Source organism: Gobio gobio (genome assembly GCF_949357685.1).
Source record: "Gobio gobio genome assembly, chromosome: 10".
Classification (NCBI taxonomy): Eukaryota; Metazoa; Chordata; class Actinopteri; order Cypriniformes; family Gobionidae; genus Gobio; species Gobio gobio.
The window spans coordinates 50,725,674-50,753,203 of record NC_137116.1 but is presented as its reverse complement, the minus strand read 5'-3'; the positions used below and the strand labels follow the sequence as shown (position 1 = coordinate 50,753,203).

General features: G+C 37.7%; 1 protein-coding gene across 6 annotated transcripts in view; it reads right to left on the bottom strand.

Moving 5' to 3' along the window:
- The window catches only part of pip5k1bb (phosphatidylinositol-4-phosphate 5-kinase, type I, beta b), a 69,051-nt gene that overhangs the window by 40,152 nt on the left and 1,369 nt on the right, over positions 1-27,530 (bottom strand). For 2 of the 6 annotated variants that reach the window (XR_013817360.1, XM_079827807.1), the window contains exons 2-3: positions 3,078-3,187; positions 2,787-2,855 (exon numbers count right to left, since the gene is read on the bottom strand). Coding sequence is in view for 4 of the 6 variants with exons in the window: in XM_079827807.1 (XP_079683933.1) it covers positions 2,787-2,855 (69 nt within the window). In the remaining 2 variants the exon portion in view is untranslated. Of the gene's footprint in view, positions 1-2,639; positions 2,697-2,786; positions 2,856-3,077; positions 3,223-27,530 lie in introns of all 6 variants that reach the window. The other 4 variants (XR_013817361.1, XM_079827806.1, XM_079827809.1 and 1 more) reach the window with 3 other exon arrangements.

Sequence of the window (27,530 nt, the reverse complement as noted above, 5' to 3'; positions counted from 1 at the left end):
AAATGGCACTTGTGGGTGAAAACTCATGAGCAAGGTTCACTAGAAGCATTAGATCAGCCATAACATGAAAAGGTGTGTAGCGTGACTAGCGTCTAACAAAACCATCAAATCTTGGAATTCTGGAAAGTTCATTGATAGGCCTCTGTTGATACCAACATTTAGAAGGGTGGACATCATCAACATGCTAAACTCGTCATTGGACACACTGACAATAGCGTGATTGGAAAAATGTAGCTCATTCTTCACTGAACAGAGGTGTTGGCGGACAATTTGTTGATCTTTTTCTGTGTTTTATCAACATGCAGCGAAACACTGATGTACATAGTCATGAATTCAGAGGCCCTGCCTTGGAAAATTAAATTACAAGAGAACACAGTTTTTGTTTTGTTTTATATACAAATGGGTTATGCAAAGTCGTAGGAACACTGTTCTTTCGCACACTACACGACCGTGTGGGGTACCATTTAGTTGCTACTGTGAGCACATTACACAACGACAACTCTGGGCCCAATGCAACGATAGGTGTGACGCAAGTGTTTTTTGCTACTTTCAGCCCGACGCAGTTATCATTTTCACGTCCAGTGCCACATTGTTTAAATAGCAAATGCACGCACGCTAATCTGTTCGCCCATGGGCGTGCTGGTCTGAAAACGAGGTGTGTTCAGATGCATGGTTGGCACTTTGCTATTTTGAGACAACTGAAGACGACTGCGCCATTGACCAACAAAAACCTGCTCTAAAGTGCTCTAAAGATCGTTAAAATAGGGCCCATTGTCTACAAACTACTTTTCATAACCAAACATGCACATTAACTTCTTCTTGTTAAAGAGCACCTATCATGGAATTTTGAAATTTACCTTTCATGTAGTGTGTAACATAGATCTAAGTGAACAAAAACATCCTGCAAAGTTTGAAATATGACAGTGCACCGTATATATAGTTATTTTCTTTCAAAAGTAAGAGTCGACTCTGAGTAATTTTTAAGAATCGTTAGAAGACCGAAGCTTTTTCTCTGACTAGATGACGTCAACTTGTCAAGTTATTTGAATACGATACACCCACTTATTGCGCTCCAAGACGCCAGTGAAAACTAGAAAACATCATGGCGACGAGACACTGTGTTCTGCAGTGCGACTCAAAAGCAAACTTTTTTCATCTGCCCAAGGATGAGCATTTGAAGACTATGTGGCTTGAAGACAAACCATACATCGTCGCGATTGTGTTTATTAGTCTTCAAATGTCTTTATTTGCATGTTTCGCGATCTCAGGAAGCTTTTATTATGGACTTCTATTATGGCACATGGTATCTTCTTCGTCTGTCTGTACCATATATGGACTACATGTGCACAGAGCGCCCTCCGGCTGCCAGTATGAATTGAAAACAACACATAAGAGACTCAATCGCTCATGATTAGGCTACATCTGCGCATTTTGAGGAAGTATTGAATAAAAAATACTCCTCTGTTTAGAAATTTGACACAGACATATGAGAATCTATCAATATGTCTCCTCATCTGCACACTTTTGAACTAAAAGCCCTGAGGGATGTTGATTTGTCGCGAGTCTTCGTGAGGAGAATAGAGGAGTTTTTTTATGAATGAGATCAGCTGAGGCTCATATTACAATCAAACGGTACCGACGCGGTTTTCATATTCATAACTCCTGACACGTATTAACAAATTACTGTCACTATAAGACTTTGATGAGCGTTCCGTTTCCAAAAATATCTGCACAGACTATACCAATCACAACTGACTGGGTCATCGGACCAATCACTGCAGACTAGCGTCACGTAAAGGTGGGGTTTTGAAAAGTGAATCACTAAAGGAATCATTTGAGAATCGCTGTCAAAACAGGTAAAAATAAATGCATATTATAAGAAAACTAAAGTCTTTTTTATTATTGCATGCATGCAAAACTGTTGTTGGGGACTTCTAAAACAATATTTGGAACATTTTAAATGCCATAATAGGTGCTCTTTAATTATTTCCCAACCATTCAAGGAAATTTCTGTCATTTATGAGACAACGCTTCCCCGCCATTGACGGAAATTTCCGGCTTTCCATGTTTTCACTGTTATACGGTAGGCATCTTCTGAAAGAGTACAGAATCTCAGGATCAAAACACAGGAAAAGAAGAAGCAGACACAAGCGATAGCATATGCAAGCAGATGCATATGTAAAATAGTGTCATCATCAACATTAAATTGCATATTAATCAAAATGCCTATCATTATCGGATGAAATGTCGACCCAGGATGAGCATGTAGTCTTTGACAAAAACGCGTTTTGCTCAGCCTTTTTTCGTTTAAAAGCAGGTTGCTTGCCGAAGCCATGTTGCCGATGTTCTGTTGCAGGTCTATGACTTCTCCCCATGAACTTTCCATTGCCCTGTATCTTGCGCTCTCATTGGCTGTAGGTCATCGGCGATGTCATTTCCAGTCAAAACACATTTCACACTGCATGACTCTGAGCAGAGATGGTCGTATTATTGGGAGATATGAAGGTTGCCTTCAAGTGGCTTTGCTCTGGGTCACAGACAGGTCCAGATATTTAGCATGATAAATATTTCACGGGCAACACTGACACATTGGCGCTTCTCTCAAGAGAGATAACACACACTATGTGATTGTTACTCACATGAACGAGCACAGATTTCTCTTTGATTTCAGCCATTTGTTAGCGATTTCCACAAAACTGTTGGTGAGTAAAAAATTGGGGCTAAAATCGTGCAGTGAAAACTAAATATTGTAGATATAAAGAAAGCAATAATGAAAAACAATTTACCTTTTTGTATGTTTTCTCTCTACTGTTATTGCTAGACCCGCTGACTCCATTCTCATTGGCTGATGACATCTACATAAAGCAATAAAGAGTTAAAAGTTACACAAGACTAGTTTACAGCCATTAGCTGAGTGTATGTAAATAATGTCCTCAGGCCGTGTCCAGCCGTAAACCATCAGCTTTGCAAAGGAGCCCGACACAGACCACAGGATATCCTGCCAGAGTAATTGAGTGGCTTGTAAATGAAGTACATGTGTGGCTCTGCTAATAAAATATGATGCAATTAGGGTTTACCTTGTTTTAACCAAGAACACAGGTGTTGGTCTGCTGTTCAGCGCTGCTGCGTGGCTCAGTCATGTGGACTGGGTGGAAAGCAGAGGTCTGGCTCAGAATTGATGTTCGTCCTGTCAACCAGAGGATGGGAAGGGGTATGTTGTAGCTAGAATAGCAGTGGATGGAAAACCAAAAAGCTTTAAAAGGTTAGCTCAGCCAAAAATGAAAATTCTGTCATTAATTGCTCACCCTCCCGTAAGACTTTCGTTCATCTTCGGAACACAAATTAAGATCTTTTTGATGAAATCTGAGCGCTTTCTGTCCATCCATAGACAGCTAAGCAACTGACACTTTGACACTTCAAAAAGTTAATAAAGACGAAACAGATTGAATTTATCCATATATAAATGTTGATCAGCGAACATAAACAGAAGCTCAAACAAACCTGCTTGATACGAGAGAACAAACCTCATTGGTTCCTGCAGAAGCTCAAACGTGTTGCGTAACACGAAAATGAACCTCATTGGTTCTAACACATCAAGCAATCATGCTTGAGCTTCCGTTTACCACAACTGATTTGTGAGTTGATGAAAGTTTAAATGTGAATAAAAGCCTAAATTCAATTTGTTCATCATCTAAAGCAATCGAGAATTTGGACTAAACCACTCAATTCATATGAATTAGTTTTGTGATCTCTTAATGAACTTTTTGAAGCGTCAAAATGGTAGTTGCGTAGCTGTCAATGGAGGGACAGAAGATCAAAAAGATCTTCATTTCTTAATTTTCTCACGGGTTTGGAACAATATGAGGGTGAGTAATTAATTAAAGAATTTTCATTTCACTATCCCTTTAATGAAAAAAAAACTATCTCAACAGATTTCAACTCAAAATCCAAAGATACATTTTACTTTGACCATAAAGATTTTCTTTGCACTGCTGCATTATTTTTAAGTGACCAATTAAGCACATATTGTTTATTAATTTCACAATTATTATTGTTATTTCAATTTGTATTTTATTTCTTCTATTGATTAATGTATAGTTTTATAAAGGAATAAATTACATTTTCAAATATATATAAATCAGCTATTTTAACTACAGCTATTTTAACTACAGCTATTTTAACTACAGCTATTTTAAATTGTTATAATATTTCAAAATATTAGGTACACTTTTACAGTATTTTGATTAAATAAATGTAGCCTTGGTGAGCATGAGACTTCTTACAAAAACATTTGAAATCTTTACAACCCCAAATGTTTGAATGCTTGAAACATTGTAGATATTTTTTCTGAAAATATAACAAAAATTTTAAAACAGAAATTGCATTACTGATCGACTAGGTTGAACTGACTTTAACTTTGGTTAATCTTTGCAATTCTGTTTGCAAGGCTAGAGGTGCAGAAACTACACACGTCACCTTTAGTAAAAGATTGATTTCAGCCATTCTCATCGAGACAATGCAGAATGTTTTTAAGTTGATCTTGTGACCACCTAAGTGTGTGTTTGCAGCCACAGCACTGAATAAACGGTGCGTCGTAAAGTCAGCAGACAGAGTGCAGGGCCTCACAGTCTGTGTAAATGAGGAATAATGGTCTTTCAGACTGTCTGCATAAACAAACTGTGAGACTGAGCCCTTATTTAAAGTCAAGAGCACCCTGTGACTCTAAAGCACCCATGCCATTCGCTCTGTGCCAGCACGTTTATATCAGTGGGTCTGCAGAGAGGGAAAACAGAGGTAAACCCAGCGAAAGTGTGGATGTTTGCTCCTGATAACCAGCTGCTGTCTGAGAAGCGCCTAACACCTGCATGTTCGCCCTAAGACTGCAATCACAATCCACTGCAAGTGAAACAATCCATCCCATGTTGAGTTCATGCAAAAACACAACCTCCTCCTTGTGTCATTAACCATATTGTCAATGATGCGTCAGCACTGACAAAACAATCAAAATAGGCTACAAAAAAATGCACACATAGAAAAGGGCACATCATACATCTCAAAGCCTACTCATGGAACAGTGTTTAAATATATGAGTGACTGCTAGCCACTAGCCAGATGCATCATGGAACATTAAGATCAAAAAAAGCACTAAACACAAGAGAAGAGTGATTTAACCATAGTAAAGGGGTGTAAAAGACTGTGTTGTTGCCTCTTGTGGATTAAAGGTGCACTATGTAACTTTTCCATCCACTAGAGGTCGCCTGTTCAAAACAACGGCGTAGTTTGATGATGCCAAGTTTGAGCGCAGAATCTTGGGACATGTGGTCTTCACCTCACAGCCGGTGGAAAAGAATCGGGATAGGACTCGGGCAGAAATCATGTTCATGGATGTGATTATTAACGTTACTGTAGTCTGAAGCAGAGCAGGACCGAGTGTTGTGGAGCTGAGCAAGGTCGCTGGAGCGATTGTTAATAAGATGAAGGCAAAACACGCCTCACGAGCAGCGGGACTTTTATTATGACACAGTCGCCAGCGGGACTTCCGCTTTTCCGGTCATGAATATGAGGTAACGCAGCTCTGTTTATCATATTAGACACATCTGAGTGTGTTGAAAATTATGTTATGACGTTACTTTGTGCGTTCTCTCGGCGGCTGCTATGACACTTGTTCACACTGCAGTGAGAGTAAAGCGTTTCTACAAAATAAAACCGGAAACCGGGGGGAACGCAGATATGACGCCATTGACAGGTTCCTTGGTTAAAATGGCAATTTCTCACAATTTACAAATAGTTGGAAACAGTTGGGATATTGTAAGTACTCAACTGAACAAAATATATAACACTGGCCTAGTGGTTTTTGATATTTTACTGAAAATAATTTACATAGTGCACCTTTAATATAAATTAAAAAATAAAATTTTACACTGTGTGTCAACTGATGTTCACTATTGTTAAAAAGTTCAGAAAATTTGTTCAGTATAATTGTTATTCTCTCAGAGGCTGCATTTATTTAATTATAATACAGTTAAATGAAATATTACAAGTACATATTAAAATAATTGTTTTCTATTTTATGCCATTTATTCCTGTGATGCAAAGCTGAATTTTCAGCATCATTACTCAAGTCTTCAGTGTCACATGATCCTTCAGAAATCATTCTGATATGATGATTTCATGCTCATTTACTTGAAATGTTTTGTAACATAATAAATGTGCAGCTCTGTGACATGCTAATGATTGCACAATCACGTCGAAAACGTCACATGGGGGTGAGTAAAATATCAGGAAATTTTCATTTTGAAGTGAACTAATCCTTTAAATCAAGCGTATAGCGTTAGTTCTGGCAGGTCATGTTAGTCAAGCTAGCATCAGCTGACTGTCAGCTGATCACGTCTAGCTATAGGAATACGATGCCTATCACAGCATGCATATATAAGCTCCTTCAGTCCTATCAGCTGCTATCGCGTGTCTCCGGAGCGAATTCCCCTCCTCCATCCCCAGCTCCTCCTCTCGTCAGTCAGGATTTGGCATTCTGATTCCCCCTGAATCAGACTGAATTCCCGAATTAGGTTGTACATTAAATATTGACATTAATGCTATCTGCAATACATTGTTGCTTCTGTTCTGTTTACCCTAGTTGGGTTTATAACTGCTCTCCCTGCTCTTATCCATGCTAGGCTGCAGGAAGTTCTTGCCCAGAACAGAACCATACCGCCAATCTATATGCTAATTGTCTATCACTTTGACGATAGTGATCCGGACAGAACTGTCTTTCTTAAATCAATTTCATGAATCCTTGCTGAATAAAATGATGAATTAAGCAAAAATCTTACAGACCCCAAACTTTTGAACTGTCTTGTGTCTTTATGAATATACAAATTATTATATAAGCAAGCAGTGTCAATATAAGATGATTTATTGATACACGAGTCAATAGAGAAATGGCTAAACAAATATTATCTATATTTAGCAAAGCATCCTATGCAAGTTACGGGCAATCTCAACATCTGCTTTATGTAAATGTCTTAAAAGTTATTCCACCTTTAACCTGTTAACAAGCCCAGCAAGGCAACTTCTGTTCAAACTGGAAGCCCCCCGATTGTCATATTCCACTGTAACATAAACCCTCAAGTTTAACGTACAGCATATGACGTTCTATTATTTAGTTAAGAACAATAGCCTCATTGTAAGAAGCACAAACAAATTATGTAGCACTGACAGTGGAAAAGTCACGGATCATGAAGTGCTCTCAGAAGAGGCAAGTGCCCTTTAAAGGTATTAAAGATATGTGACCATGTGCCAGATATTAAGAGGACAGAGAACAGAAAACACTTATGTTTCTATCACCATGACACTTTAAAAACCTATCCTCACTTTCGCTCTCTCTCTCTCTCTTTATCTATCTCTTCTTCTCATTCGTTCTTCTCTTTGTGGTTGCTATGAGTCGAGGTTCAGTGCTTGTAAACAGTGGCCGTACTGTATCCACCCGCAGGCACTGAAGGGCACACGTCCCTCTGAATATTCACACTGATTTGACTAGTAATCAACACAATTTCTGTGGTCAGTCTCTCAAAACCTCTAGCGAAATCAACCATTCAAATTATAGTAAGTTTTAGCATACAGATTTATAGATTTTTAGCATATTGAAGTCAATAATTGTATCCCTTAAAACTCATCTTTGATCACCAAAATGACATATTTAAACATTTATTGTGAAAAAAAATCCTTGCTTCATTTAGTATACAAGGATTTACGAATATGCAAATGAGCCCCGCCTCCACTCACTCGCACCTCAGAGATCCACTCGGTCAACTTAACTGCAACGCTGCACAATGGTATCGCTCTTTAAAACGTCGGACACAACGGTAATTAATATGACTAGCCTTTTGCTTGACTATGTTATCAAACAGCTAATAATGTGTTGCTAATGTTACACAAACCACATTCCTGTTTGCCATCTCAGTTTGCTTTCTAAAAATCAGTATCCTTAGAAACGCTTTGAACAACTCCGAACGTCAGTGGAGAAAGGCATAACATTGTAACATATCATATACATATTTAATCCACTATATTGCTAAATGTATCAATAGAAAGATATCCTGGGATAACCTGGCTTCTCTTGAGACTCCCCTGCTTTGCAGCAGTTAATGATATGCTAAAGCCAGCCCTCATATTGACATGATTGGATACAAGTTAGTTTGTGACATAAGAAACACCGGCAATTTCAAACCGCGTTTTTTGACAGTCTTTGATTCACTTCAGTTTTAAGAAGTAAATACTCAGCAATGGTGTTGATTTGACATGATGACATGATTTTTAAAGAAACATTATACAAGATCTTTTTACCTCAGATTCCTAAAAGAGCCCATATTATGCCCTAAGCCATATTATTACTAAGTCTTGATTTTGTTTTGGGGTCTACTAGAATAGGTTTTCATGCTTGAATGTTCAAAAACACATTATTTTTCACATATTTTAACATGGTTACAGCACCTCTCTTCCCAGTCTGTCAGTTGGGTGTGTTTCCCATACAACAACGTAACTCACTGCTTAACTACAGGAATTAACCATAGACTGTAAAAAAATATGGACGTAGTGTCCGTGACGTCACCCATAGGATTCTGAAGAGCAGTTTTGAAGCGTAAAGTCGGGTCGAGCTGGCCGTTGCCATCTTGGCAGCGCGTCATCGCGTGTCACTCCTGGATAACAGAAAATGGGCAAAGAGGCGGGACGTGGGCGGAGCTGAGGTGACGCAATGACTAACAGACAGCAGATAAATGGCCATCCACCTGTCACTCAAAGTGGCCACGCCCTTAATTATGCAGAACTTTAAAGCTTTATATAATGTAAACGAATGAGTTATAAAAAAAATTCACCCCCCTCACAGTTGTCATGAAGGGCAAAATTAGCCGTATAGACCAAAACCACAATTTGTTCCAGGCTGTAAACATGTTTTTTTCTGCTGTAAAGTTGGGCATTTTAACATGGGGCTCAATGAGATTCTGCTCCTTCTGGAGCCTGTCCCTAGCGGTCAGTCGAGTCACTTCCGTAATGGCTTCAAGAGAAACTGCGGGAGGTTGCCGCTTGGAATTAACTAGCTAGTCACGACTGTTTCACGAAACCGCATTTGTCACAAAGAAATTGTCGTTCAACCGCGTTGGTTAATAATGTCACGCAGGTGGTGGAGTAATAACTTCTTAATACTGTAATCTTTTTTAAGATCTTTCTTTTCTAGATTTTTTGCTATAAATTATAAACATGATCTATTGACAGAAATGCAATATAATATACATAACTATGTTTTCAGTGCAGTATAAAGACCTTACATAATGAACCGTTATGTTTTTATTACCTTAGAATGAACCATTTCTCTCTAAATACACCGCGGGTCCCCTTCCAGTGAAATCGCCATTTTGTGCCGCCATGTTTCTACAGTAGCCCTAAACAAACTAACTGCTCTCTCAGACGACGACTTTATTTGTCCTGTGTCAGCCACCATAGCTTCTCTATGTGCTTCGAAAAGGGAGGGGTGAGCAGTGGGTGGTTGCAATTCACCACCTCACCACAAGATGCCGCTAAAATTCACACACTGCACCTTTAATCATAGGCTTCTTCAAACTAGAGCACGCACATGCACACTTCAAAAACAGCGCTTAACAAACTAAAAGACGTAAATGTCATCCCAATTTTACTTAAAGTTATATTTTGAAGTGAAAACGTAACTTTTTAACAGAATTATTCATGAGTGAGGGGGGTCAAAATTCAATGTCCGTTCATTTTAATTGAGGGCTTAAAGCTAGAGAACAGGATTAGGGCCATATCCAACATGGCACAGGCCTCACGTATACACTCTTTGTTCTGACTGGAGGTTCTTTCTTCAGTTCGCTAATTGGATACAGTGACAATGATTACATAACTGGCTTAGTGTACTGTGTGAAGTTTTAGGCATTTTAGAAGAATTTGTTGTACTTGGACAACATGCACAGCTTTGCATTGGAGTACAGTGAAGCTATAAATACTAATTATTGCTGTACCGGCTACAGATACAGTCAGTCGGGACTCGGCATATGCAAAAAGAAGAGAAATATCCAATTAGAGATTTGGGTAATTTTTTTTAAACTTAAAACAAAGCAAAAAAAAAAAAGATCCAAATCCAGATAAAATTAAATGAAATAAAAAAATTATGAATTTTGCCTAAATTAACAGTTATTTTCTTGTCTATTATACAGTGAAACTTCTTTGAAACAATCATTATTGCATAAAACACTATATAAATAAATGTGAAGCAATTCATAAACTAGATGATAACAGACACATAAAGAATCCAAAATCTGAATGTGTAAAAAACAGTAAAAACAGGGTTATTATAGTTAACTAAAACATTTTTGAAATAAAAACAAATACAAAACATATCTCATTTACTTTTACTTTTATGTAGTAAAATATCTAAAACTAAAACTGAAATAAAAATGAATATGTAGACCTTTAAAAAAAAAAAAGTATAAAAATAAAAACTACAGTAATTCAAAATATTAATAAAAACTATTATGGTATCTCAATGTTACTAAAATAACACTGGTTTGAATCCAACTTGTGGCATTAGGAGATAACCTCCTCATAATTTCCAGTCCTCTCTCTCACTCATCTCAGCAAAAAGAAAATGCTTTTTTATTCAGCGGTGTTGAGCTTATCTTAAGACCTCTGAGGAGCAGCAGGGGAGTGTCAGAAGGAGGAAGTGCAAGATAAAGGAGAGGAGCAAAGTGTAAATGAAAGGGACAACAAATAAGGCTACGCTTATTTACTATTCTGAGCGTGTTCAACTCAGCGTGAGCCAGGTGATCAAGCGGACCAACTGCTGAAAGACTCGACTCGTCGCAAGGGCAGAGCGATTCACTGTGAAAGTCAAATGAGACAAAATGAACAGCTTGAGAGAGGCAGTCAACATACTTTACCCAAGTATTTACGCAATAGGCTAAACTTAATGTCAGTGCTCTCCAGCCTGAAGTGGTACACAGTGTCCTCATTAAGTTTGGGAACAAATACTCACAATTTTAATAACACTTTTCACACCCAATGAGCACAGGAAACCGCAGTAAAAAGACTTTCCTGCAATATTTACTCAACTACTTTGCAACACTTATTATTTTTTGATACGTGACCGCAACACATTTAGCGGGAATTGAATCCCATACCCAAGTGGACTATTAGTGGAGTAATGTAGGGAATAGTGAATGAGTGTATAGGGGCAATTTCAAAAACAGCCCCAGTATTTTCTGATTCTCGAACAAATGACTCTTATGAACCAGCTCTTTTTAGCGAATCAAACACATGCAGCAAATCCAGTGTAGCCCAGTTCCAGAATGGATGACTCTTATTTGACTCTTATGAATGGTTCTTTTTATTGAATCTAAAACACACAGCACCACCACCAGTATAGTCCAATTCTCAAATAAATGAATATTATGAGCCTGTTCCTTTAAGTGAATCAAACAAATACAGTGCATTCTGCGTAGTCTGATTGCAGAACAAATGACTCTTATGAAACATGAGTCAAACACATTGCATCTGAAATCGCATACTTCCCTACTATATAGTAGGCAAAAAAAAAGGAAACAGTATGTGAAAAGAGTAGTACGCCCGAATTCACAGTACTCGTGAAAGAGTAGGCAAAAAGAACCCGGATGAGCTACTTCTCACGAGAGTCTGAAGTCAGCATATGATGGACAGTTTACTATTCCATGAGGCCACGGGAGAGGATTTCTGAATGGCAGTGAAGCGACACAACTGATTCTGGTAGGTCACATGATAATGGCGAATGTAGTACATCCAGATTATATTCATAGTACACACATTCAAACTATATAGAACATACATTTCAGCAGTCATGAAGTAGACACATTTAAAATGGGCCCCTACTCAAGAGAGTATGTGATTTCGGACGCAGCCATAGACTGTGTTTAAATCTACTTTTCTTTTTTAACTTCGCTATTTCTCATTCACTTGGATGTAGGTTACTGCTTACGTTTCACAGGTGTCCACTACTGGCAGAACCCTTGAAATGAGCTAAAATGGAACACCGTAAGCATTTGTGAGTAAATTAAGCACTGCGAGTTGCTGTTGTGATGTCACAATCGTGTTGCATTGTGGACTATGGATCTGCCTGAAGTAGACTCGCTCCCTCGGTCAAAAAAAAAAAACATCCCTGTCCACTTGATGAAGTTGAACGCACTTCAAAATGGCGGCGGGGATTCCCGGAAAGCATACCTTCCATAGGGGCGGCCATTGTTAACCAAGCCATCACCTGCTGTTAGCATCCCATTGACTCCCATTCATTTTGGCGTCACTTTGACAGCGAATAACTTTACATCTGAGGCGTTTAAAGACTCCATTTGACCATTGTTTATTTCTAAAGAAACACGACAATGTATAAAAGGCTCCATTACCTTGTATCTTACACTATCGCCCCGTAGAAGCTGTTTTTGTAAAAAAAATAGGCTCGCTGGGTCGCTGTGTCCATTTCTTTTACTGTCTATGCATAAAATTAGTTCTGGCAGGTCATGTTAGTCAAGCTCGCATCAGCTGACTGTCAGCTGATCACGTCTAGCTATAGGAATACGATGCCTATCACAGCATGCATATATAAGCTCCTTCAGTCCTATCAGCTGCTATTGCGTTTCTCCGGAGCGAATTACCCTCCTCCATCCCCAGCTCCTCCTCTCGTCAGTCAGGATTTGGCATTCTGATTCCCCCTGAATCAGACTGAATTCCCGAATTAGGTTGTACATTAAATATTGACATTAATGCTATCTGCAATACATTGTTGCTTCTGTTCTGTTTACCCTAGGGGGGTTATCACTGCTCTCCCTGCTCTTATCCATGCTAGGATGCGCAGGAAGTTCTTGCCCAGAACAGAACCATACTGCCAATCTAAACTATATTGTAATTGTCTATCACTTTGACGATAGTGATCCTGACAGAAAGTTTGTTTCTGACTGAAATATAAGAATAAGGCCAAATGCCTTTGCATAAACACAAACATAAAAGTGATTCTCATAAAAATAAAAGAAAGAATAAAAATTCACTTTACTCTCCAGGGATAAAAGAAAAATGTTTTGAAAGTCAATGAGGCATAACTGAAAGATATGGAAGGTAGAGGTCTACCACAAGCACATATTAAGCCTCTTTATGCACTTTTATCACACTGCTATCTGATAATGGTGTACCCAGGATGAAGTTGGACCCGCTGTTCCACTCTCACTATGGCTGCGGTCCAGACTTGTGATAAGAAAACTATTATGCACTTCCCTTTACTGTGCCTGTTAAGTCATTGCATGTTCCAGACAGGAAGTTGTGAGGTAGTCACGGAATTAAATGACCTCTGATATACTTTAAGTTGAATCAGCACATATTGCCATAACCATTCCATGACATCTTCAGAAGACATCTGCAGTCAGTACACTACCGTTCAAAAGCTTGGAGTCAGCAAGATTATATTTTTGAGAGAAATTAATACTTTTATTCAGCAAGGACACACTGATAGAAATGTATAATGTTACAAAAGAATTTCTATTTCAAATAAATGCTGTTCTTTTGAACTTTTTAGTCATCAAAGACTCCTAATAAAACGTACCAGTTTCCACAAAAATATTAAGTGGCACAACTGTTCAACATTGATAATAATAAGAAATATTTATTGAGCAGCAAATCCTCATATTAGAATGATTTCTGAAGGATCATGTGACACCAAAGACTGGAGAAATTATGCTGAAAATTCAGCTTTTCCATAATTCAGCTTTTGCCACAATTAAAATATATTTGAAAAGAAAACAGTTATTTTAAATTGTAATAATATTGCATAATATTACAGCTTTTACTCTAGTTTTGAATAAATGAATGCAGCATTGGTGAGACTTCTTTCAAAAACAGATTGTGATAGAACACTTTGATCTTAATAAAATAATAATTAAAAAAAAATTATTTGTGATTTAAAAAAAATTACTTTATTTTACAGTCCTGCTCCCCATGTACATACTATACTTATTATAGTAATTACAATAACTGGGTAATAACTAGGTATTAACCCTGAACCTACCCCTAAACCTCCCCTTAACCCATAGTTACCTTATATTAACCAGTACTTTCTTAGGTAAGTACACTGTAAGTACACATATGTGCACATACTGTAAAATAAACCTAGAGAATTTCAGGATGTAGCGAAATTCATTATATTTCCCGAATGGTTAACATGATGCAAAACCGCGGGAGGTATTTTAAAAAAATAATGTTGGTCATAAGAGTCCAGATAACGAAGTAGATAAAGACCAAACACTATAGGTGTGGAAATTATAATTTCCACTGCATATGACATTAGGAAAACATTCCCAAGTTCTCTCAGGTTGTTGCGGGAGCATTTGCTTATAGAAACATATGGTAGCTATATGAGATGTTTACCTGATCATAAGACTTGTAACGTGGTAACTAAAACAAAAGGTCCCATGACCAAGCCCTGTCCAAGCAGGGGACTAATAACTCCCTCAGACTGTATTTGACAATAAGAGCCTTTCCAGGAGCCTGTTGTTGCCTGCTGGGGGCACGTTGCCGTTGGAGGCGATTGATGTTTTTTTTGAAAATCAAAAGAACAGGATATGCATGTCTAGATTCCTTTGTTGTTATGAAACCTGTGAGATCAACAACATTGCCTGCAGTTCCATTCATCTCTCCCCCACAATGCCTCCAAACAGTTAACACGCACTTCTGTCTGACATTTAACACTAAATGTGAGAATGTTGGTTCAGTCCTACACATAAAGCAGCCAATCACTACAACAAGCTCATTGACAGACCTTCCATGGCAGGGTGGGATTGCCCTCCCACTGTAGTCTGAGTAATCACTGTACACTTTTAACTAAGTCATAGTTGTGTATATTATAAAAAAAAGACGGTAACACTTTATTTTACGGTGTCATTGTTAGAATGTAATTATATATTTAAGTACTGAGTAATATTGATTAACTGCATGTGCTTAGGTTCGGATTAGTGTTTGGTTGAGGGTTAGTTAATTCACTGTTATTACTGTGGTAAGTATGTGATATTTTTAACAAGGGCACTGTAAAATAAAGTGTTACCCAAAAAAACTGTATTAAAGCTACACTGTGTAACTTTTTTAGTTTATTCTTAGCTAAAAACACTTAGTTCTTTCAAAAATATATGTGCTCATTAATGTATATTTACTTCTTTCAAGTAATAAAGTATCCTCGTAAGTTTATAATATGCCATTGAAAATACATACGGGTGAGGGGTTCAAATGCCGGTCTCCATGTTGCCCCTCCATCTTGAAAGTACATTAGCCAAAGAGGGACATACCCGTGAATTCAAGCTTCGCCTTTCGCGTTTTAACACTCGATGGCACCGTGTCGAATGTGGACGAGGTCGAACTGGAAGCCATATTAATCTTGGACTAAATCAGCCCCGTAGGAGTTAAAACGAAATCGGAATTGAGAGGAAGAGAAACTAATATTGACTGGATGGTCATATACCTTTTAACCGCTAGATGGGGGAAAATATCACACAGTGTAGCTTTAAAGTGACCATGAAATCTATTTTTATGGAACATTGCAGTAAGTATTTATAATAACTGATTTATCCGTACACATCCTTATTAAATTTTTATATTCATGCGACATATCGACATAGCAACATATCTTCTCTTCTCTGATGATGCGTTTAATGGCGTGAGGGCGGGGCAACCTGTCACTCACATGAGCTCGACCAATAGCAATTAGCAAACCACAATAATCCAATCAATTCCTCATGGATAAAATCAATTCCCGCCCATTTTGTTCTTGTTCAACAAGCCGTTTCACTCTAATATACATCCCAGAAGGGAAGAAAAGACAATCAAAACTTCCGTTTCATGGCGACTTTAATAGAATAGATCAGCAAAACAACAAAAATGTGTCATTATTTGTTCATTCTCATTATTTTCATTTTTGGAAAATTATTTTCTGAAACACAAAATGACATTGATAGATCAAAGGGCGAAGTGTATAATTTCTGCACAATTAGCATCACTGAACAGAACTACAAAAATGTAAAAGGTAAAAAATATAAAGAAAATTTTGACATAATTCACCTGTCCCTTCCATCAAAGCTCTCAAATCTCATCCATGGCTGTATTCAATTAAAAAGTGTTGCCACTGACAAGTCATGCCAGATTTGAAGCCAAGTAGCATTGGCATGTCATGTGACGATAGCTTTCCTATAGCTCAAACAGTAGAGCATGGCGCTAGCAACGCCAAGGTCATGGGTTCGATTCCCAGGGAAAGCAAGAATTGACAAAAATGTAAAATGTGTACCTTGAATGCAATGTAAGTCGCTTTGGATAAAAGCGTCTGCCAAATGCATAAATGTAAATGTAATGTAAATGTGACGACCATTAGTTTAAAAGGGACCTAATATTAGGGCTGCACGATATTGGAAAAAAATTACATTGCAATATTTTTTCCCCAATGATATATATTGCGATATTGAGAGCCATCAATCCAGGCTAAAGTCGATAATTACTATTCCATGATATTAATAATTTCACTAATAAGCAAGCTTCATTACAAGTGACAAAAAGGTCACTTAATATTTTATTCTTATCATTATAAAACAACTTATAAGTATTCTGGTTCACAATCTTTTGTTTTTAAGTCAACTTTTCTTAGCAAAAGTGCCAAAGTAAAACGGTGTTGGTCATCATCATAATCATGGCACATATCTTTAGCGATATGAAACGTTATTGCGTCTGTTATTTCTTTCTGTCGTTGAGAGCCTTTCTGGTAAGGTGTCACACTGGCAAAGGCATCACAAATATTTGTTTGTTTTGGTTGACATCCAGATTTGACTTTGTATTCGTCGTAAAGAGCTTTGTGGTGCCGTTTTAAGTGATCAGACAAATTGGTGGTGTTTCCTTGTTTTGTGGCCACAACTTTATGACACTTAATGCAAAGTACCTCTTTTTGGTCAACATCCTCCTTTTTGTAGCCGAAATAGTCCCAAATAGATGATTTTGACTTTCTTTTTGGTACGAAATTCTTTTTTTGTGGCGGATCCTCTTCATCGCGCAGTTTTAGCAGTGAATGTTGGCTGTGAGCGGTGAGCAGCGGCACAGCGAACGAATCACTGTGCAGGCACGCGAAACATGCATGTCACCCCAGCAACAAGACATACAACAAACTCGTGTTTACTGTGTGCTACCGTTCTCTTAATACACCATGGGCTACTACCCTTCACATTAGGGCTGGGACGGTATGGATTTTTTCTTACCGCGGTTGAAAAGCAAGAAATTCCCGCGGTTCAGCGGTAAACCGCTTTAAACGGCTCCCGCTCGACTTTCGCGCACAGCCGCACACGCACACACCAGCGCAGGCAGTTGAACATAATAAGGAACATGTTTATTTTACATTTATTTTTTCACGTTTAGAACAGGAACAATTAGAACAGAAATGGAATGATATCTGAAAACGAAACATAGACTAGGCTATGGTTTACATCCCAGCCTTCATATCTTTTGCTGAGAGAGCAGATCAGATCATGACTGAGAGATCTGAAGATGGAACAGCATAAACAAAGACAAACAAACACATTTTTATTTATCGGTATATTGATCAGTAATATATATATAGGCCTATATATTTATTTGTTTATTTATTTCCCATATTTTTACTTTCAGATTACAGTCGTCGTCATCAAACAATCACTTAAACTATAACGACTTTCGCGCACACCCGCCCATATAATAGGCTATAATATATTATTTATATTTATAGTAGGCCTATTTATATTTTTATATTACATATTTTTAAATATTCAGGCTATTAATTTACATTTACAATTTACATCTCGTGTGCGCTTTTGTCTCAGTGGTTAATGAAGAATAACGAAGGCTCAAGGCTATTTAATTTAACAAAGTGTAGTCCCTCGCTGCTCACACTACCTTGATTGTATATTATGCTACTTTTATTATTTATATTTATTTTTTATATTTTATAACATTTACATATTTATATTATTTTACATCTCTCGTGTGGTGTGCGCTTTTGTCTCAGTGGTTCAAGGCTATTTAACGAAGACTTTTTAGGCTAATGATTGTACATACATTATATATATATATATATATATATATATATATATATATATATATATATATATATATATATTATATATATATATATATATATATATATATATATATATATATATATATATATATATATATATATATAATGTATATTTATGTTATTTATATTACATAAATAATTTTTACATATTATATTATTATATTATATTAGGCCTATTTTTACATATTTATATTAATTTATATATAGGCCTATATGCCTATCTCGTGTGTGCTTTTGTCTCAGTGGTGCTATTTAACGAAGGCTATTTAATTTAACAAAGCGTCGCTGCTCACACTACCGTGATTGTATATTACTTATTATTTATATTTATATTACATATTTTTACATATTCATATTAATTTATATATCTCGTGTGCGCTTTTGTCTCAGTGGTTCAAATATTTAACGAAGGCTATTTAATTTAACAAAGTGTCGCACACTGTGCTTGTAAGCCTGCCAGACGGAGATCTTTTTCGATAGCCTTTTAATGAAATTGGAATTTCAGAATCAGATAGCCTACTTATATTTAATTGCCTATATAGATATAATAGATTATTTATTGATTATATTGAATTAAATTTCGCCCAGCTTATTTGTAGTCAATCTTTCCCAAACAGAGTTGGAAGAGAGCACCCGCTTCGAAGAGAGTTAAAACTTACCAGTACTAAGGAGTGCTGAGGCAGGTCCAGCTCAGTTTGTTCTTTGCCGTGGGTTTTTTTTTTGCCAGCTATGGGAGAAAGCGGTCACCAGCGTTCGACAGAGACTCATGGCCCGGGCGGTGCGTTCTTTTTCTGCTTTCATGACTTCTATCTCCCGACCCGCTATTGTCGGCTGCGCAACCATGTGAGAGAATTGTGTTAAGCACGTGCAATTAAAAACTGAGGTCCTGCTTATGCGCCTGGAATTTATGCTTTAGTAAAATTAAATTCAAATTATAGGCTACAAGACATTACACAGGTACAAATGGAATGTTATAATGGAACATTGCGCTCCCCAACTCGCGAAAGGTCGGATTTGCTCCATCTTTTGATTAAGTTTTGTTTAGAAAACCTTGAATCCATATAAGACACACATGCCATTAGACACAATCCATGTCATTAGATTCAATGAATCCATGGAATTAGACACAACGTGCACACATGTGCAGGCCAGTGGTTTTTTTTGGGGGGGGGTTTTTGCGGTGATGGCGGTGACGATCTCAGACCCGCGGTAGGCGTCACGTGACCGCGGTATTGCGGTATTGCGGTAATGCGGTAACCGTCCCAGCCCTACTTCACATCGCATGTTCCGGAGATGTGACTATCGCTCACGTGCACATCACGATGTCGATGTTAAAACAGAATATCGTTCAGCCAATATGCCCCTTTTTTTTACAAGATGTAATATAAGTCTTAGGTGTCCCCAGAATGTGTCTGTGAAGTTTCAGCTCAAAATACCCCACAAATAATTTATTATACCATGTTGTAAACTATAATTTTTGATTGGAAGGAAGAATTCTGTTTTTGTGCATGTATCTTTAAATGCAAATGAGCTGCTGCTCCCCGCCCCACTTTCCAGAAGAGGGCAGAGCCTACAACTCATGCATCAGATACTCTGCCAAAAACTAAAACATCTGTTTGGTTTTGATTATCATCTCTATCGTGGTCACACTCGCGTGATATTGCAGTTCTTCATCATCATGAAAGTTTCTTATGTGCATGCGTTTTAAAGATATATATGTATAAACTGATAAACTGATATATGGTTTTCTGAGCGCACACCCCCGAAGCACGCGTACAGAAAGCTGGATGTCAGGCGGCACGTCCAGTGAGTATTAACCGTTTAGTTTGACGTCTTGTTGTGCTTAAACTGTCAAATACACAGAAGGTTATGTCAAAAACACAAAGTTCACATAAACACTCCTGTTTATGTTCACAGACATAAACAGTGTTTATGTGAACTTTGTGTTCACATTGCATAGAAATTGCAAACGGCTTATTCTGAGACACTGCTTATGATTTATGGGGATTAAAAAGGTGTGGGTGGATTTTTACCAATATAGGGTGGTTGTGTACACACACTGCCAACACACATTTATGTTCAAATTTTTTTTGCATAATTTAAACTACTCAGAAAACATTAGCAATCATCTTTTACATGGCTTTCTATGGAGAGACTGATACTGGATCAGGAACTATTTGGCACACCTATTTTACTATTTCCAGAGAGTGAAGTATCTACATGTAGTGTTAAAAGATGGATTAAAACAATAAGTCATTTTCAAACAAGCTATTATTGTCACATACAAAGTAAAAGAAGACATATTCACGGTCTGCAACGTTAAAGAATGCATTTCATTATGCTTTTAGAAATGTCACAAGACACAAGTGATCATGACCGCCTGCTAAATAGCCTACAGGCTGAAACAACCTCAGGGAACGTGGTTATGTAACGTGTCAAATGAAAACCTCACTTTTTTTTCATTGGGTCAACGGGAGAAATGTCCTTTGCAGCTAGTGCTGGAGTCACGATTAACTGAATCATCTGTACGTTTATATTCAGGGACAGTGACATTGACTGGTTTTTCAGAGTCAGACTAAAGAGGTTCTCGTCTCGTCAACCTTTGGCTCAGCTATGGGTCATCACAGGTTTTGTTACGCAATTCTTCAAGTGAAAGTTACACACAGGTGAAAAGGGAAAAATGACCGTGATGCGGTGGATGTGTTTTTGCAAACACTCATTTGCATCTGCTGATTTCCCATTCAAAAGGACTGGCTCGGTAACCTTCAGTGAGAGCTGCGTGAAAGACTAAGAAATCCTATGCAAAACACTGTCTTTCAGTTTTCTCAGAATTAATAATGGCCCCACTTTATATTAGGTGGCCTTAACTACTATGTGCTTACATCAAAATATAAGTACAATGTACTTATTGTGTTCATATTGTAATGCAAAATACTTTTGCTGATATTGAGGTGGGATACGGGTAAAGGTAGGGACAGGTGTTGTGGTATGGGTAAGTTTAAGGGTAGGGTATGGGTAAGTTTAAGGGTAGGGTTAGGGACAGGTGTGGTGGTATGGGTAAGTTTAAGGGTAGGGTATGGGTAAGTTTAAGGGTAGGGTTAGGGACAGGTGTGGTGGTATGGGTAAGTTTAAGGGTAGGGTTAGGGACAGGTGTGGTGGTATGGGTAAGTTTAAGGGTAGGGTTAGGGACAGGTGTGGTGGTATGGGTAAGTTTAAGGGTAGGGTATGGGTAAGTTTAAGGGTAGGGTTAGGGACAGGTGTGGTGGTATGGGTAAGTTTAAGGGTAGGGTTAGGGACAGGTGTGGTGGTATGGGTAAGTTTAAGGCTAGGGTTAGGGACAGGTGGGGTGGTATGGGTAAGTTTAAGGGTAGGGTATGGGTAAGTTTAAGGGTAGGGTTAGGGACAGGTGTGGTGGTATGGGTAAGTTTAAGGGTAGGGTTAGGGACAGGTGTGGTGGTATGGGTAAGTTTAAGGGTTAGGTGTAAGGGAAGTGTCAACAGTGTAGTTATAAATGTAACTACAGAAATTAATTTCAGATGTAATTACATGCAGGCAATTTTAAAAATGTAAGTACAATGTAAAAACATGTATGTACACAATAAGTGCATTGTATCAAATGATTAATTAAAATGTTAGTACATAATAATTAAGGCCACCTAATATAAAGTGAGTCCTTAATAATATAAACTACACTAATGAATAAACTAACACTGCAAACCGACCAACAAATGCTGCATCTGAAGTGGCATATACACCACAAAAAGGAGCATTTACACTGTTTAATGCTGCGCAGAGACATAAAAATATTAATGGCAGAAATTATTTTATCTATTATAAATTAAAAATAATTTTAAAATAAATAAATGTAAAACAAAGTCTTAAAATAATTTTAAAAATATACAATTATGATTTAAAAAATAATTCAATTATACAATTAAATAAATAATTAAATGCATTTGTCTAAATAAATAAATTAAAAGGCTCTGGCATGACAATAACAAAGTTTAAAGCTGCACTGAACTGCCTCTTGTGTTTGGGGGGGGGGGGGGTGAAGTGGGTCAGAGCTGCATATCTTAGCATGATTTTAATTCGGTTTTGCATTTTAATACAGAATTTGGATTGACACAGAGCCTTATACCAGTAGCCTTATAGGCTGTGTAAAGGTGCAGTAAGCAATTTCTGAGAAGCGCTGTTGAAAGCGGATCAGAGCGGCACAACACACAGTAGCCAATCAGCAGTCGGGGGGCGTGTCCGCTCAACTGCTAACTTGGATCACGTGAGGCACCTCAGCCTATAGTGTAATGGCAGTGACGTCAGTGCCCGCCGTTCAAAGTTTTATGGCAGTCAGTTACTTTTTACATGAATCCGTTTCTTGTGGATTAGCACGTTGGTCTTGTGAATAAATGTTCTATATTTGGTGTTATATTGCTAGTAAACATAGAGTAGGACTGCATTGTTTGTGGACTGTGCTTTACTGCAGAAAAAAGAGCACATATATCTATCTCTATTAGCTGCAAACTACTAGACACTGCAGAGCGCATACAACTATTTTAAGTGTACACTAAAAACCTAATTGTAATTTAATACATAATTAATTAATTAAAATCATATGTATTTTTTTCCATCATTCATTAAAAAAGGTTATATCATTATCATTATGCACACAGCAGTCATAAATCATTACAATACAAGACTAACCTGGCAGTGATAGAAGGTAGGGCTGTGCAATTAATCGAATTTCGATTTCGATTTCGATTTTGCCTCCCAACGATCACCAAAATAGTACAATCGAGAAAAAACGATTATTTTGCCATGTTCAGTTTTGCAAGAACACTCTCATTTTGTCTTGCGTTCTGAATGAAACGCGCACGCGCTCATCCGCCCCTCCCGAAGCCACAAATCTCTCTCAGGTCGTGACTCGTGAGTCTCGTGACTCGTGTGCATATCATCCGCTGGAATTTAAAAACTCGGCGCGAGTAAAGATGGCAGAAGGAGGGCAGTTACAGCAGCGTTTGGTGAGCAAAAAAGGCAAAACCAACTCCGTTGTCTGGGAACAGTTTGGCTTCGAGGAATCAGACGACGAGCAGAAACATGCTACGTGCAAGATTTGCTGCATGGTAGTGGCTGCAACGCAAGGGAACACCACGAATTTCTTTAACCACTTGAAAATTAAACAGAGTGACCTATGACAATCTTAATAAAGAAACAAAAACTGACGAGAGCAGGGGTGCCGTGTAAACGTCCTTTTTTCCCCTCATATTTTTCAAATAATTCTCTCTTTGTAAACTTTGTTCAATGCATGCGAGTGCTGCCATATTTTCGAATATGACCAGTCGTTTTCACCGTGATCACCCGGGTTTAGTGCCAGAAGACGCGAATGAGAAGTAGCGTGCGCTGTGAGAAAATGTGTCTCTGTGCGATCATCCGAGAGCGCGCACACGTCTCTCAGCGCGCAAATATTGAGTTCTCTTTCAAGTCTTGCTCTTGAACGGACAAACTCACACAAAACGTATGTCAACATGTCCATCTTGATGAGTATTCTAGCAGATAGTCTGTATATGCCTTAAGTGAACTTTATACAGTCGATAAAGACGACGCATATCCGATCTTTAGGTCTTAAAGGGGCAGTAGACTTTACTGCTGTCTGTTTAATGTCAACGTTTCTTAGCAACAAAAGACAAGGACATCACTCACCGCTCTTGATTGAATAGCTTTTGTAAGTTTAATAGGATTAATCTTTAATTTATGCACTCAAATATGCAATGTTATTTTACATTTGATACATTTCTGTACCTGAAAACTAATGTTAGACATACCTAAAAAGCATATCTAGCCGAACCATATTGTTGATCTTATTTATTTGTGGTTATCATTTTTACGTGAATACTTTTATACTTTGATTTGAATATATGTTATATTATTTATTTTAATAGTTCAAAAAGTACAACAAATGTTACAATTTCAATTGAATTGTTGAAAGGTGTATTTTTAATAAATACAACACATTCCCAAAGTCATGTGAAATAATCGTGTTACATAATCGTGATTTCAATATTGACCAAAATAATCGTGATTATGATTTTTTCCATAATCGAGCAGCCCTAATAGAAGGAACACTTTTTATTTTTATTTTAATTAAACTACATACAATATAACACAATATTTATAATGAAATTATAAATTTTCTCTTTATTCATTAAAATGCATATTATCAGCGGCATACATGCAGTTATAAATGTCTTATCATAACTGGTAAAACCTGAAATCCAAAGAAAGATAACATCTGTATTTTTTCTTTCTTTAGGCAATATACAATGTCACTCAATATAAAATGAGTATATGAGTTCTACCTGTCACGACATTCCCTTCTCTGCCTTCTCTTATAAAATAACCTTTGTATCATAGTAAAATCTACATATCGTTCCCAACAAAAGTATTTTGTGTAAAACTTTTTGAAGATTAGTGGACAGGCAGTTGATTCAATGATAAGCTATTTCCTCACAAAAGCGGTTTATTCAGTGCAGAGAAGCCTCTTCTCCATTGACATCCATTAAAAAAACAGCCTCTGGTCTCCTTCCCTGCGTACCGCCACAGTGTTAGCATTAGCCGTTATGCTTTTTTGGCTAAAGGTGGCAGGCTTGCCTTCTAGTGGTTTTGGTGAGTACGAGGGAGATTTGAAGAAAGACTGTGAAAAAGAGAGATGGCTGAGAGAAAAGGTCAGAGGAATATCAATGGAAAAAGAAGGGTTATGATCAGGCAGGAGCTTTAGGACTTTAGGATATTAGAAAAACTTTCCAGTGGAGAGACCTAAGCGGGAAGGCCTGAAAATGGACACTGAGGTTGCATTGTTTCTGCTGTGAATGTGAGTAACATTGGTTTTGCTGTTTTAAAGAACCCAGATATGCTGTAGTTGTAATGTTAACTATAGGAACATGATAGTTTCAGTGTCATTGTTTGTCTGGCGCTGGTGTGCTGATGCTGACGACCAACAATCAACTCTCTCTTATACTCTTGTGTGCTGTATGTTACATTTTTGTTCTTGCTTGTCATTCGTTTATCATCTTTATTTTTCGTGAAGCGTTATTTTTGCTTCACTTCAGCTATGATAAAGAGACATCCACTCTTGCATTGCGTGTTCACGCATTTTGGGGGCGGAGCAATGAAGGGAGTGGTGTGTTTGTTTGTGTTTAAAGGTGCACTATGTAAAAAAATGTCAGTAAAATATCCAATCCACTAGGCCAATGTTATATATTTTGTTGAGTTGAGTACTTACAATATCCCAAATGTTTCCAACTATTTGTAAATCGTGAGAAAATTGCTATTTTAACCAAGGAACCGGGATGTGTGAGGGAGTCGCCTGTCGTTTGGCGTCATATCTGCGTTACCCTCGGTTTTATTTTGCAGAAACGCTTTACTCTCACTGTAGTGTGAACAAGTGTCATAGCAGCTGCCACGCGGACGCACAGAGTAATGTCATAACATAATTTTCAACACACTCATATGTGTCTAATATAATAAACAGAGCTGCGTTACTACATACTCATGACTGGACAAGCGGAAATGGCGCCGGCGACTGTGTCATAATAAAAGTCCCGCTGCTCGCAAGGCGTGTGTTGCCTTCATCTTATTTACAATCACTCCAGCGGTTCCTCAGCTCCACAACACTCGGTCCTGCTCTGCTTCATACTACACTAACGTTAATAATCACATCCATGAACAGGATTTCTGCCCGAGTCCTATCCCGATTCTTTTTCACCGGCTGTAAGGTGAAGACCACATGTCCCAAGATTCTGCGCTCAAACTTGGCGTCATCAAACTACGCCTTTGTTTTGAATAGGCGACCTCTAGCGGACAGAAAAGTTACATAGTGCAGCTTTAAGTTCAAAAACAGTGTTTCTCAGAAACTCAAAGCTTACTGTACCTTTAAGTAACGCATACTAATCTTGATATCATGTAACAAAAAGTTCTTCTGTTAGTCAGAAGTTCACTATCAAATCCCCCACTACAGGTATAATAATGATGATGGTGGCATAATCCAGCCAGGGAGATGGTATTTTACACATCAAGCTGAAAAGAGCATGTCACATGCCATCCCGGCTCTGATCTAAGAGCAGCTTAGTTAAATAAAACAGATCTTATGTCTTATATAAGAGGTGGTAAAACTGTTGTGGGTCAGTCTGTCTATTGGCTGTCTGCAGTCTGAATACTAGGGAGGAATGTAGCATGCCACTGTGGGAGCAATAAAAAAATGTGCATGGGAGTGAGACCGCCGGTCACGACTGCTGTTCATCATTCAGCTGCTGCTTTGAAAGGCTCCAGAAAGATTAAAAAATGAAATGAAATGACATGGCTTATTGATCTGACAGAGGACTGGGATACAGAAACTTGCACATCAAAAAGAACATGCAGTACAACCTCATCATGTTGAATATGAGTGGCATGCAGTAATCAAATTGGCTTTTTTAAAATTCAATTTTGTGTAAAAAAAAGACTTGTCAGACAAATGGTGAGTCATAAAAAGAGATGTTATAGATGCATCTGCTAAACTATAATGAATTATTACTAGACAAACCTTGACCTCTTGATGCATACAGACAATATGCATACTATGAACAGTATACAAACTATAAACTGCAGAAATAGTGAGACTGTTATGTTAATATTCTATTCTAAACATTTCTTATTTTTGTGTTAATGAAGATAAAGTTGCTACCAGGCTATTTTGCACAAAAGTGCACAAATACAGATTTATGCAATTCGGTATTGCTGCAGAACGCTTTTGCAAACAACCACCTGGAAAAGGATCTGCACAAGAGACACTGAGCTTTGCAACCACAAACACTAGAGGGATATTTCTTCTTCCTCTCATTGTTCTTGGCTGTCATGTGATTTTGTGCCTCCAGGTACAAAGCCTGTCTAAACAACTGCCCAGTCAGGGTTATTTTCAACGTGGCTGAAAGTTAGAAGACTTTTCTCATAACCTCTTTTGAGCCGATAAATAATAAGCAATAGCAATTCAATATGTCCTTTATGACTTTTCTCATAATATAAAGTATGTTTCCTACAGTAATAAGACCAGACTGGATATGGATATTCAGAAATGACATAAATATGCAGTTTTTCATATGGTGATTCTGGACTACAAATGTAAATCCCACTGACATTATAAAAGATTCATCAATATAAGGAGACCGGGGCTAGTTGTCACACTTTTTAGTGAGTATTTCTCTCTTTTTTTTGGCCTTTTTTAAAGTCATTTGCATATACCTAAAAGTCTTGACCACAAAAAAAGTCTGAATTGACTTCAGCTGAACAGCCGAAATGCATAATTCTCCTATTATCACTGTAAAGCTGCTTTGAAACAATCTGT